Genomic DNA, 14654 nt, shown 5'->3' with positions numbered 1-14654 from the left:
TATTGACTTTTATTCTTGAGTGGTAAAGAGACGCTGGCATGTCCCAACACAGAGACCACGAAGAAGATAAACAGGTTGCTTACCTGTAACTGATGATCTTCGAGTGGTCATCTGTGCAGTCACACACGCCCACCCAGCCATCCCCACTGCTGACATCATCCTAGGTTGGACAGACGGCCTCGGAGTGGTCGGCGGTGTGGAAAGGAACTGAGTGGGGGCGGAGTCCGCCGTAGCTGTTGAGCATGCTCAGATGGTGCGTGCTGCACGAGACTGGGGAGGACTCCGCACTTGGAAAGCTGTCGCTAAAGCTTATTAGGCTTCCCGGCGGAGGTTTAACGCAGGCGTGAAACCCATGGTGTGTGACTGCACAGATGACCACTCGAAGATCTTCAGTTACAGGTAAGCAACCTGTTTTTCCAGATCAAACTAATTTATGCAGTAGCCAAATCACTTGCTCACAACTTTAATGCAAGTAGCTCACAAAGTAGAATTTTTGCGCACAAGACTCCACACGTTAGAGGGAGCATTGTTCCTGAATAAGGTGACTGAATGAGTGATGGCTAGCCAACTTCAGGGACTCCTGAATGAAGCAAATTCTTTGGATCCATTCCAAACTGGTTTCAGGCCTTGTTAGGGGATTGAAAGGGCCTTGGGTCATCCTGCTAGATGACATGCCTTGGGGTATGGAAAGGGAAAGTGCAACCCTGTTCATTATCCAGGACCTCCTGGCAGCTTTCAGTACCACTAATCATGGTATCCTTCTGGATCACCTTTTGGGACTGAGAGGCCCCATTCTGTGGTGGTTCCTATCCTACGTCAAGAGTAGGTTTCAGAGTGTGGTGCTGGGACACTGTTTCTCTGCCCCCTGGCCTTTGACCTCTGGGGTTCCCCAAGGTTCAGTCTTGCCCCCCAGGCTTTTCAACATCTATATAAAGCTGCTGGGAGAGTTCACATGGAGATTTGGGCTGAGTTGCCACCAATAAGCAGATGACACAAGCTCTATCTCATGCTACCAGCAGATCTTAGGGATGCTGTGGAAACTGAACAAGTGTCTAGAGGCAGTTAAGAAATGGATGAGGGCTAACTTAATCCTGACATAACTGCTGGAGGGAAGGTCTGACTCAGCAAACAGATTATTCCATATTCTGCATTGAGTTGCACCCCACTACCAGGCCTCCTGTTGGATAAACAAGTGGCAGTGGTGGCCAGGGGTGCCTTTCACCTGTTTCAGTTGGTGAGCCAACTGTGGCTCTTCCTGGGCAGAAAAGATTTTGCCACTGTGGTGCATGCCCTGGTAACAGCTAGACTAGATTATTACAATGCACTCTACATGGGGCTGCCCTTGAAGACCGCATGGAAGCTTCAGTTGGTACAGAATGCTGCAACCAAAATGTGGGTTGCAGGGACCATATCATCACTCTAGTCTTGTTCCATTACACTGACTTCCAGTTTGCTTCTGGGCTCAATTCAAGGTCCAGATATTAACTTTAAAAGCCCTGTACAGCTTGGAATCAACATACCTTAAGGACAGCCTTCTGTCATATGAACCCACCCATTCACTCAGGTCATAATTGGAGGCCTTGCTTCAGTTGCCACCACTATCTCTGACTAGATGGGTGGCAACCTGAGAAAAAGCTTTCTTGTTGAGACACCAAAACTTTGGAACTCCATCCCTCTATTGGTGTCTAATGCCAGTGGGTGTAGACATACCCCCCAACAGGTTACTGGCCCTTCTCCCCAATTTTAGTTATTATTTATTTGTTTTTATTTCATTATTTTATAATTTAAAATGTTCTTTTTAATTGTTCAAATGCTTTAATGTTTATATGTGCGCCATCTCGGGGACCCTGAAAAGGTGGCACAAAAATGTTTTAAATAATTTTTTTTAAAATTGGGATCAAGCCCTACAGGTAGGGCTCAGGGCGGCTTACAACAGAGTGATAACAAAATTCTTGGTTTAAAACAACATTAAAACCATTAAAAACAGATCAATAAATAGAAAGAATACATATACCAGATGGTGTAAAAATCGGCTCCCCTAGCCTCCTTGGGGGGAGGGGCTGTGAGGGATGGTGAACTGTATGAGAGTGCCAGATGCCATACTATCCTCTCCATCACTGTCCTCAACCAAATTTATTTTATTTATTTATTTCATTTATACCCCGCCCTCCCTGCATGTTGGAACATCTTTACCTCACATGCCCTGTGGAAAGGTAATAACTCCTGCAGGGCATGGATGTCTTCCGGCAGAGAGTTCTACCAGGTGAGGGCTAGGGCCGAAAAAGCCCTGGCCCTGGTTGAGGACAGCTGGATCTCTCTTGGTCTGGGGACCACTAGGAAGTTCTTATTTCCAGAGCACAATGCTCTTCCAGGGGCATACTGAAAGAGGTGGTCCCGAAGGTATGTATACCTTCATCTTCTTCGTATACTTAATGTATACTTAACGTCCATTAAAAGATGGCAATGAATATAGGAACAAGATGGGCTGTACTATTTCACACCTCAGATTTTCTGGGATTCTTATCACCAGAGATTCAGAAAATTATACTGATGTATATCTAGAACTCCATATCAGAACACAACCATATCTCTCCATCTTCCTTCAAACCCTTCCTCAAAACCACAAAACCTGTGGGTGAACCTGTTGTCTTCATGCCTAACTAAACATGGCCATGTATAAACTGCATTTGCTCACTCTGACTGACCTTTCTCTATTCCTGTCTTTCTTCTTATTTCTCACGTCAACATTTTAGATTATGTACTACTTTATGCAGGCCTTGACAAATTTTCTTCAGCTTTATAAGCCCCCCTCCCCCCCTAAATGTGGGAACCAGGCTTATTTTTCAGCCTTCAAGGGCTTATATTTTAAGGACTACCCTTTCTAACTGTTGCTAACACAAAGTTACAACAGAAGTTTTGTAGTGTGTAAATAAATATAGGATAACCCTGGTTGTCAGCAAAGCAAAATGCTAACCTTTATCCCACACCTAGATAAGTTTTGTACTTCTACCAAGAATCACCAGGAGGCACTTATAATAAATCACTGCTGAAAATAATAGGCACCACAATTAAATTTCTAGGCACCTTATATTTGTCAAGCCATACCTTTACATCCCCATATTTTTGCTTCTATACCTCTAACATGAACTGCATAGTTATATATGAGCAATATTTTGACAGTTTCAGGGCTGAAGAGGAAAACAGCTGACAATTCATATTATGAACTACTGAGGTTTTTGGTTACTAGAGAATTACAGGAATGACAATCAATGTTACATTAACAGCTGGACGAGATATTATCGCCATATACAAATATCCTAATTTTTGGCTGAGCAAAGCACTAGAAAGAGGAAATCCTGCTAGAGAATTCCACATGAATACACATTGTAGTTTGCAACATGCTGATGAATCAGGGGCTAAAGAAAGTAGCAGCTTCTTTTATATGCTTTGCATTTTAATAGGAGATCTGTTCTTTACACACATGCTCTAAAAGAGGGCAGGCAGAAAAGGGAAACAACCTCCAGAAACCCTCCAGTATCAGGCTTCTCTTATCTTATCAGTGTGACAGAATGTCTTTGAAAGTGACAGAGGAAGAGCGAACAGGTTTATAGTTAAAATTCTTTTACTTCAACATATTTTTTCATGCTGATGTCCTTCTGGTTAGTAAGAAATGGTGAGTTTAACTGAAATCATTATGTGTAACAGAAATATCAGCATATTTAGCAAGATGTGAATAAGTGCCAAATTCTAAGCCACCTCAACCAGGAATTTGAAGAGGAGGTATAGAAATATCCTAAATAAATGTAGTCATCAAACAGTTGGGATTTTCTGCTCACTATATACACCTTTCTATCACATATTGAGTGAAAGGGTTCCAAGTATAACCCAGCTATTTAGGTTATATCAGAATGGGACTATATCAAGGGTTAATTTAAATCATTAGTCAGGAAGACTTGATTTAATCATTGTTCTATTGCTCTCTTATTCTTCATATAACTTTAATACATATTTGTCACATTTCAAGAGACCTGAAGACTTTTATATAGTCCTCATTTTTAGAAGAAAAGCACTATGCATTTTAATTTTTCAAGAACATTAGAAAATTGAATGATTTGATCAGGCTAATATGGATACCTGTGAGGTGAATAATCTCTAATTCAACAGGTTAAACCTGGAGGATATTTGAGGAATATTTTCCCCACACTGTATTAGAAGAATAAAAATTGCAAACAAAAATTTTAATTGTTTTATTTAAGTGGACCAAGTAGCTAATGTACAGGGTATTTTTCTTTAATATCACATATATCCTTTAACTACAGTAACTGTAAATGTAGAATATGATTTTAAAACACGAATTATAAAAATAGCCAAGTCAATAAGCATGGCTCTCTTACCCATACAGAGAGAAATGCAATCAAAATATTTCCAAATGGTGCCTCTTTCTCATTCTGCTGCCATGATTAGGTTTTCCTTTCTAAAATCAATGGAGGCTATAATAAAAAAAAAACTTAGTCCTCAAAACTTTGGGAATATTCACTCTGGAAAAAAGCTGACTGTCAAGACAAGGCTGATCAGGTCTGTTATCTCAACACTTGGCTATTAATAAGCATATTCCCTAGAGATACAAACCCTACTATTTTAGTTTTTCAGTTCTCAGACTACAGATCTTCTAGACAAAGCACTGAATCCTATTGAAAAAATGGCTAATCCAGTTCTAGTAGTCAGTCCAAATATTTAAGAACCAAACTCATTTTTCAGCATTAAAGGTTTTGTATTTTAATTACCACATTTTCTAAAACCAAAAAACCTAATCCTATAATCTTGTTTTACTGCTGCCTGCAATTTTCTTAATGCCATGACAAAAGTGCTGTAGTATATAAATATAGGGGTAATCCTCGCTGTCATCACAACAAAAAGCTATCTTCTAACCTGAATCTTCTTTCCAATTTCATTAAAAGCTCAATTTAATTGAATATTGGAGTCAGTATGGAAAGCAAATAAGAAATGAATTCATTAGCCACCACTGAAAGGTATAAATTAAAGTTTACATTAAACAAATACAATAACTTCATGCACATCCAAATATTAACCAGGGACAACCCTGCTTAGCTTCTCAGGATCTGAGGAGAACAACTAGCATGGGTCAGGGTGAAATTTACTGCATAAATTTACTACCTAATGTTTATTTACCAATGTCAGATGACAGGAACACCATGGTTGAGCTAGAAGAGAGAGTCAAGGACAATCCCAATTTTAAAACATGTCAACAATAAAGCATTGTTTTCATACTGAGTAGCCTTTACAAAGAGTCTTACCCAAAGCTAGCTCTTAAAATAGCAACATACTGAACTCTTACAGTACAAACCTAACAACATTTCCCTTGGAGTACAGCCCATGGAACTGACCTAAGTAGGATCCTGAGTAGACCTGCTTAGGATAGTACTGTAACATTTCCTGTTGATTTTCTTAGATTCTAACAGAACAGCTCCTTTCCCACAACGGTAGAAATTTTAAGTTTACTAGCAGTAGAAATTATGAATGTTCTTGTTTTCACTATTGAAACATGTACAAGGAATTACACTAGCAACTATCAAAAAGCATCATTAGCAATGAATGTGAGACTTCCACCTCTACTACTCAATTAGCCCAGGGGTCTCCAACAGGTAGCTCATGAACTACCAGTAGTTTGCTTGAGGGCTGCTGCAGAGCAGCTTGTACATCTGCCAGAAGAACCAGGACAAGATTGAAGAAGAAGAAAAAAAAGGTCTGCTCTATGCTTTCAAAAAAGCATTTACTTCATAGGATTTTGTCTGTGCTGCTTAGGTGATAGCTTCTTTTCTGGCACTCTTCCTAGACCATGTTGTTTCTGGGACAGAGCAAAACTTGTTAACAGGCACCAGGGTGGGAATAGCTCAGGATATTTTTCATTAGCCATAAATAGCTCTCATTAAATAAGAGGTTGGTGATGTGTGAACTAAACTAACAAAGTTTGAGTCCAGTTGCACCTTTAAGACCAACAAAGCTTCATTCAGACTTCAGACTAACACAGCTACCCACCTGTGAACTAGTCTGTTGCTGAAAACATATCATACACTCAATGAAATTTAGCAGAGGTATTAGTTAGGGCAGGGGTCATTTGGGGGGGGGACGCCATCCCCGGGCGAGGTGCGGGAGGGCGGGGCCTGGAGCTCCCTGCTGGTGCCCGCTGGAGGTCGCCGCCGGCTGTGGGGAGGACACACTTCCGGTGATGTCAGGGGGTGTGGCATATGCTAATGAGTTATGCTAATGAGTCCCCCTAGCTCTTTTTCTAAGAAATGACCCCTGAGTTAATGCCAGAAAGTTTTCATGAATAGTTTATATGATATTTGTTTTTACTCTTGCAAGACTAAACACCCTACTGTCTGTGGAATTAACAGGATGTTTTGCACGGAATTCCCTATTCAGGCAGGCTTTATGCCTGTGCATCTGGGGAGATCAAGACTCTGCCACACCTCCTTTTGTTTTGCCCTCAATGGTTAGCTTTTAGGTCCTACTGGATATATCCAATCTTATCAAGATATCACCTTCCACTGGAGTCATGGGTGACCTCTTACTTACTGGCGGGTATCGACCCTGAAATTACTGTCCCAGTAGCAAAATAGTTGGCTGTTATTATAGCATTGAAACATAAATAATTGTTATAATATATATATGAAATATATAAACAAAAAACATATAAGAATACAACACATCTAACACCAAAATCAGGGAGGGTCAGGAAGAGGGACTGGAGGTACACCAAATGAAACAAAAAAGTCTCTGCTTGCTGGCAGAAGACAATGATAGAGGAGACAATGATAGAGACAAATGAGTTCAAAAGTTTCTGCCCCATGACCAAGAAGGCCCTTTCCTGGGTTGCCACCAGTCTCGTCTCAGATGCCAGGGGCACCCCAAACAGGGCCTCCAATGAGGACAGGAGTAGATGGATAGGTTCATATAGGACAAGCAATCCTTCAAGTATGCTGGCTTGAAGCCATATAGGGAGCTTAAAGGTCAGTCAGTTCTAGCACTGTGAATGGAATCCAAAAGCAAACTGGAAGTTAGTGTAGATGGGAAAAGATTGGGGTTGATAATTAATGCATTGTATCTTCCACAGTTATGTCCCGATTCCCTACTCACTGCATCCCCATCAAACGTACGCTTTTTTTTTTTTTTTGGCCTGTGAGGTTACAAGCAACGTATTTCTGACTCAGGTGACTAATACGGGAAACAGAAAACTATGAAAGATCTGCTTCTGCCACCAAGATAAGCTTTCTGTATTTACACTAACTGTTCCACCTTAAAATTGTTTTTAATATGGAACATAGGAAATCTTACATACAGCAGTAAACAGCGGCATATGCAAAATACTAACACAGTAGCATCGCCTTGGCCATTGCAGTGATTGTTCTCCTAGAGCACAGAAGCATCTACCCCACTTTCCATAGGAGTGGAAAATGACAAATATTGCTGTACTTTTTCTCTTTTTATGCCAATAAAGGTATTTGTTTTGGATTGGACAAATGTCACACCAATTTTTAGAAAGGAATCCAGAGCACACGCAGGGAATTACAGGCCAGTCCACCTAGTAAGTGCCAGGTAGTTTACTAGAAACTGTTATTAAAGAGATAATTATTAACCATAGTTTCCCCTCTTCCATAATACTAGAACTCAGTATTATGGGCAACATGTACATGATAGACTAAAGAAGCACATCTTTACTCAACAAGTAATTAAATAATGGCATCCATGCCCAGGGGAGATAGTGATGGCTTGGAGTACAGATGGCTTCTAAAAGGAACATCCATGGAAGATCTTGGCCTCAGTGCCTTATCCCTGTTTGTTGGCTCTTCAGGGCAACCAGTTGGCCACTGTGTGAAACAGAATGCTGAACTAGATGGGCCACTGGTATGATCCAGCAGGGCATTTATCAGGCCCATACCCAGAAAATTTGCAGTGGGGGGGCAAATACCAGGAGCAGGGATCTTAATTCGATTACAACTAATTAGATTAGTGACCTAATTAACAGCCGCTTGAGCCATCCTGGCACAGAAGAGGCAGGTGGGCAGGGCAGTGGGTGAGCTCTCCTCTCCCTCTTCATCCTTCCATGTCCTTGATGGCCCACGTGGTGACTTGGCTGGTGCTCCCTGGCCCCTTCCCACAGGGTCCACACTCCCCCTCTGGCCCTGGGGCAAAGGCCAGCAGAACACCCCAGGACTCAAGGCAGCCAGGCTCAGCAGACTCGAGGCCAGGCCCCTGTGCTCCTTGTGCCCACTCAACCTTCAGGGGCAGTAGAGAGGTGACCAAGCCAGCACCCATCCCTGCTGAGCCATGTCTTCCTTCACCAGCCAACTGCGTTCCTGGCAGACACAGTGCCCAGGACAGGAAAGAGGGCTGGCAGCCAGGGTGGTGCTCTTACAGCTGGGTACCAGAGGGGTCTTTGGAGAAGCCAGCTGCTGAAGCAGTAAAACCTGGTGAGGCCACACCTCTCCCTCCCCTCCTGCTCAGCTGCAGCCAGAAGCAGGCCCAGGGAGGCCACCCCTCTTCCTCCCCTCCTGCTAGGCTGCAGCTGGAAGTGGACTCCTGCTTGGCCACAGCTCACCACTTGGCTCCTGCAGCCCCTGGGCTCCCAGAGAAAGGGGGACCAGGAGAGGAGGGGACAGGGCAAATTTTGGAGGAAGCATCGCCCCCGGGACCCCCTGAGGCTACAGGCCTGGCACTTAATTCTTATGCTACTCTGATGTGGGTTCTGTATCTAAGCAGGTGCTTAAGATAGGGACTCTGTAGTCATGTAACCCAACTGATGTCCTAAGCTGCTGACCAAAGCTGCATTTTTAATAACTGAAATTTGCTTTACTTCAGAACAGGTCAAGTCAAACATCAACAAGGTAACTAGTCCATGGATACAACTACCCCTGGTTCAAAAATATATAAATGTGTTTTCTTAAATAACTTATAGTTACCTAGGCAGGAAGAAGAAGAGTTGGTTTTTATACCCCAGTTTTCTCTCCCTTAAGGAGTCTCAATGTGGCTTAAAATCTCCTTCCCTTCTTCTGTTCAAAACAGGCACCTTGACAGGTAGGCTGAGAGAGTTCTGAGAAAACGGTGACTGGCCCAAGGTCCCCAAGCCAGCTTCATACGAAAGAGTGGAGAATCAAACCTGATTCTGAATTAAAGTCTGCCATTCTTAATGACTAAGCTTTCCTGGCTCTGGCAGGTGAAAAGGTCCCCAAAACTCTTTTGAGCATAAAACTCTTACTTCAAGTACGCTTATGGCATAACTTTAGTTCCAGAGCCAATAAAATATTCTGGTGATGCATCTACAATTATCTAATGTTTACGATTGTAGAAATTTTTTTATAGCTATAATGAAAATTTCGTTAGATGTTCTTAAATTTTAGTAGAAAAAGTTGTATAGGACAATGTTAGGCCACTGAGCATTCTTATACTTGAATTTCAGGTTGAAGGACATATTGCCAAATAATATTTTTATGCAGCAAATCAACCAGGTCCATACTCTGTTCAACAAAATAATGGTTGTAGACATGGGGGAAATCTGCCTTTTTTAATGGCCTACTTTTGTTCCAAGGTCTGTTTTATAAGCGGGTTTTTTAATGCTGATTATGGCCCAAGGCTTGTTTTTAATAGTGTATCGTTGAGGGAGATTTGTCTGTCTTTCTCTACTGGAAGCATTGTTTTGTTTCATTTGGCATACCCCCCCAATAACCACCAGTTATTGTTATTTTAATTGTAACCCACCTCCAGCAGGACTCTGAAGAGGCAACATAGAAATATCCTAAATAAAATAAATATTGAGGTAGATGCCCCTGAACAAAGTTTGTGAGTGTCTATACACTGTCTGAACTTTGTTATTGGTTCATGAAGGGATGGTATCTAATTCCAGACAACAAAAACAGCTTTAGAATAACTGATCTTGTTGCTTATTTCCATTAGAACAGACAAGACACTCTCTTTTAATGCCAGTTATATGAAGTTGGATTCACAGAAATTTTACATTTGTTTCAATGAACACTTTTCCTGAATGTGCACCAGTACTTTCTACAATACATTATGCCTGACATAAGCATTTGTGGACTTGGGGAACCTGGCCAAAATAGTTACCAAATACACAGAAAGACAAATATGAGCACCTTGATGCACATTTTACTTATTTAAATATATACAGGGCATAAAATATTAAGAAAAATTAGAGAAAAAAGCAGTTTATGGAAATGAATCAGCTAATTTTAACTTGAAACATTTACTAACTTCCACAATAACACCATCTTTGGGTTAGTCAAACAATTCACTACCTAACCAAGAATAAGAGTACATGAGTAAAACTTTAATTCACTATGATATCCCAGGAAGAGCTAGTTGGCTCACAATGTGTTTTTAAAAAGAGGATAAAAATCATAATTCCTTTAAAGTAAAATGCACAATGAAGTTTGCATTTCTTCAATAGAACTTAATGTCCAGGTCAATACAACCACAGAACCTCTCTGGTCAAGCAACAGCACACTACAAACCAGAGATTAATTTACACACATAAGATTCATATAAAACAAGCACAATTTAAAAACCAGCTGAGTGAGAAGTAACAACAAACGGAGCAATGTATAAACAAAAGTACAGTTGCAAGAAACAACTGATCAGAGGGTACTACACCATCTACTAGGATCAAGCCAAGGTCCAAGTAGTTCACCATGGAAGAGGCTAAAGACTTTAAAATGAAAGCTGGGCACTTAGAGAACCTGCTAAACCTATCATTACAACAGAATATTGATATTATGACACTTTAGTGCTGATTATTTGAAAAATGTGAAAATCCTCCGGGGGGGGGGGGCACTTTTAGTACCAGAAAAAAATCAGCATGGTTTGAAAGGGACATAGCACTTCATATACAGATCATAAACACATGGGTGGCAGAGCTACTCCCCTTTTAGGCTTCCCCATGCTAAGACAGACAGGAATGTGAGCGACTTGCATTGATCACCCCCAACAGTCAGATGCACCCTCCCCCTGCCCTGGAAATGCTACCCTTCCCCTCCAGCACCATGTATCAATGGACCCACACACACTCATTCACTTAATCCGTAAGCATGTGTTCATTTTCGGTCTTTTTAATTTCCATCACGATATCATCAATATGAGCATATGCAAAATATAAAACCGGGGGGAGGTGTGTGCTGCCGTACCACCAATGGTGACAACACCATCCCTTGAAAATACTGATTATTTAAAGCATGTGCAGAAGAAAATAAACTGACTCCACAACTGTGCAAATCCGGGGGGCGGGGGGCAGATCTGCAGAATAACTGTGCCCAAACCAATACCTGTGGACCAACTGAGTGCCAAGAAAATCAGGAGTAAGTCAGGCCTACAGAAAAGGCCATGGTGGTATTGCTTGTGGTAGTACCTAAACATCGTAATCTGATTTGCAAACCCACAGTGTAATCTTTAATCCATGCCAGATGTTAAAATACATTGCAACATGTCAGACAAAGTTTCACAGACAACAATTTAAACACAAGGATATTGCTTAACCTTGCTGGTAGAAAAAAGGGCTGCAAAAGTCCATCCTCCCGTTGCTTTGATGGCCAGCAGACAATGCCTCCCACAGGGCATTTGACCCACTCTTGTCTGCTGACTGTGGCTTTCCCCAGCCAGCAGAAAGGAAGGGCTGAATTTCCTCCCGTGGGGCATTTCACCCTCTCCTTTCTTCTGGCCATGGCTTTCCACAGCTAGCAGAAAGAATGGGGTGAAGAATGGGGAACAGAAGCTCTTACTGGTGGCCAGCAGTGCCTGTCAAGCTTTGGAAGGTCACTATTGGTGTTTCCAGGGCTGCAGAATTCCATCCCCCCATTACTTTGACAATTGTAATTGATATGCGCCAGTGTATCTGCCATGGATGCTGCTGACATGCAACACCATGAACCACATGGAGGGTCATGGGAGGTTTGTTGCAGGTGAGATCACGTGGACCTTAGCTCATAAACCAGGCAATTTACGTCATGAATTTAGGTCTGTGGGCTAGTTCGTGCCCATCCCTAATGCTAACTGTCCACAGATACCAATACATTTTCTGCATACTGGTTGAGCAGGATAAAGTGGCAAATACGTATTTATTACAACAGAAACTTCTAAGAACATGGATAATTCTCATATTTAGTTTTCTAATACATTCATCAGCCACTGGAAGAAGATAAATTAATGAATCATATCCTGTACTGTTTTCTTAACACAGAACTCCAATATAAATTTGAAATCTTCTCCAAGTGTAAGTCACATCACCAGAGAACTGTCAGTGGTAGAACATCTACTTGGTGTGCAGGAAGTCCCAGGTTCAATCCCTGGCTTTACCAATAAAAAGAATCAAGCAGCAAGTCATAAAAACATCTGAGACCATGCAGAGCCCTTGTTGAAGACTCAGCTCTTCTTTCTCTCCCGTTTCCTAACAGACCCAGACTCTTTGTTAGACTGGCATAAGCCTTGTGTTGTTTATGGACAGTACCTAGTTACTGTAGGCTCTTCAGAAATGAATAATAATAATAATTGATTTTGGAATGCTGTAAGAGGAAGCAAGTATGAAAACAGATGGACAAAGATCAGCATAGGCATGAGATGACCAGAATTAGGACCCAAGTTTAGGATGTACAGATGACGACTAACCAGGTTTGTTACTGACAAGCCAGCAGAAACTCTCAGCATTTATTGTACACATTTTTAAAAATCAGTGCTCTTTTCTTTTAGAAGTTAATTTCCATTTGTGTGTCATGGCACTGACAAAACAGCTTTGCTCCTTCCACTACCATTCAGAGACAAAGAATAATGCCATACTGAACAGTACAACAGCCAGGTACCTGGATCTTTCCTTCTCAAAGAAAAAAAAGTATGCCAAGGGCCTTGGTTGCTTAAAAAATTTCATTACATAAAGTATGACCACCAATATTTTTGTGTAAATGTGGACTTGCTTCTAGGTAATAACATTTACAGCCTAACCATTCTCATCTGAATACTGCTTTGACATAAATCCCAATAATTTCAAAGGGATTTACTCCCAAACTGTAGACATCAAAGAATGTAAGATGACCTGAACTATGAGAGCTTTCCAGACAAATAAGCTTAGTTGAGAATTACACCTCATGTTATTTAGGTTCAAGTATCTAATGAAACAGTGGCAAACGGATAATTACACCTCATGTTATTTAGGTTCAAGTATCTAACGAAACAGTGGCAAACGGAGAATTACACCTCATGTTATTTAGGTTCAAGTATCTAATGAAACAGTGGCAAATGGACAAGGATGTCTACATGTGAGCTTAGGGAAAAACAGGAGCCCTTAAGTATAAAACAAATGTCCAGTAAGAGCTCCAAATCTCAGGTGGTCTAGAGTGTCTGCCCATTTTTAATATTACCATATTGTTCCATCAGGTTTTAAAAGGAAGTTGCCTTTTATCTCCCCAGAAAAATGAGTGCATGTGACTCTGCCTTGCTTCCTCCAGTTATAAACCTTACTCTGCTATTAATGGAATAATTAGAACCAGAAGATCAGTATGAGAGCAAATCCTGACCCCAAAACAGAAAACACTGATGACCCAGTGGCATGAAGTAATTAAGACTAAAACCAGGAAGACCTGAATTTTGATCCTCACTAAGCCTCTGCAGATACTACATTGGTACACAGAGAAGTAGCTTACCAGTCACACATTTTGGGAGCATGATTCACATGACAACCTCATCATGTGAATAGGTACAGTTTTCATGTGGGTTTTTAAAAATACAGTTTCATTTACACCAATCAGAACCCAGAAAAATTCAGAGTCCTTGTTTGCATGAGCAGAAAACGTACCAGCATGGAAAATCCACAGGTTGCTCTATTCAAACAATATGATGACAGCACATATTGGATACAGCGTGAGGATCCACAAGCTGCCCAATAAGCACAGCTTCTGGCTCCCGGTTTGCATGAACAGAATACCAACATAACATCTGGAGAGGGCTACTGCATCAGGAAACTCTTTAGGTAACCTTGGGCCATTCACTTTCAGCCTACTTCACAGGACTGTTCTGAGAATAAAACAGGATAAGGAAAGCAACAATGCACAGAGCTCCAAGAATAGTTCTTTCCAGGCAGAATCCATCTATATATAGGAGGGACACGACAGCCTAAAAAGGGGGGGGAGGGTTAAAGCTTTCAGTCCTAAGGGTTCAGGTATAATCACCTCTCAGCCCATCTGCACTGGCTTTCCAATGCAACACATCAGTCACCTTTCAAGCTTTAGCGTCTCATTTCCTTTTACCCCATTCACAAATGCTCCAATCTCTTCTAGGTTCTTCTCCAACCCTGAATTAGCCTATGAAGAGGAACCGATTCCTCCCGTCCCTCCCTCTAAATCTCCATCCCCCAGTCGGAGGAAGCTCCGCTCCATCAGCCCTGGACCTCCTCGAGTCCTGAGGAAGCCTCAGCTCAGCTCCCTTCCCCGTCCAGCCTCCTCTGCCTCTACCCACAGCGGCTCTTCGCCCCCACGGCGAGGCGGGCGGATTCCTCTTTCGTCGCCAGGCCACAGAAAGGGGCAAAAATAGCAACAGGGGTAGGAGAAGGGGAGGGCAGCAACCGTCGACGCCCCCCCCCC

General features: G+C 41.8%; 1 protein-coding gene across 2 annotated transcripts in view; it reads right to left on the bottom strand.

Moving 5' to 3' along the window:
• GALNT10 (polypeptide N-acetylgalactosaminyltransferase 10) overlaps window positions 1-14654 on the bottom strand; it is an 88348-nt gene that overhangs the window by 73323 nt on the left and 371 nt on the right. The window contains exon 2 of one of the 2 annotated variants that reach the window (XM_015410168.1): window positions 11355-11365. The exons of the other annotated variant lie outside the window; for it this stretch is intronic. Coding sequence (XP_015265654.1) covers window positions 11355-11365 — 11 coding nt within the window. The remainder of the gene's footprint in view (window positions 1-11354; window positions 11366-14654) is intronic. 2 annotated transcript variants of the gene reach the window in all.

This window comes from Gekko japonicus, unplaced genomic scaffold, assembly GCF_001447785.1.
Source record: "Gekko japonicus isolate JY-2015 unplaced genomic scaffold, Gekko_japonicus_V1.1 scaffold720, whole genome shotgun sequence".
Classification (NCBI taxonomy): Eukaryota; Metazoa; Chordata; class Lepidosauria; order Squamata; family Gekkonidae; genus Gekko; species Gekko japonicus.
The sequence above is the reverse complement of the archived record's forward strand: the minus strand, read 5'-3'. Positions and strand labels throughout refer to the sequence as shown.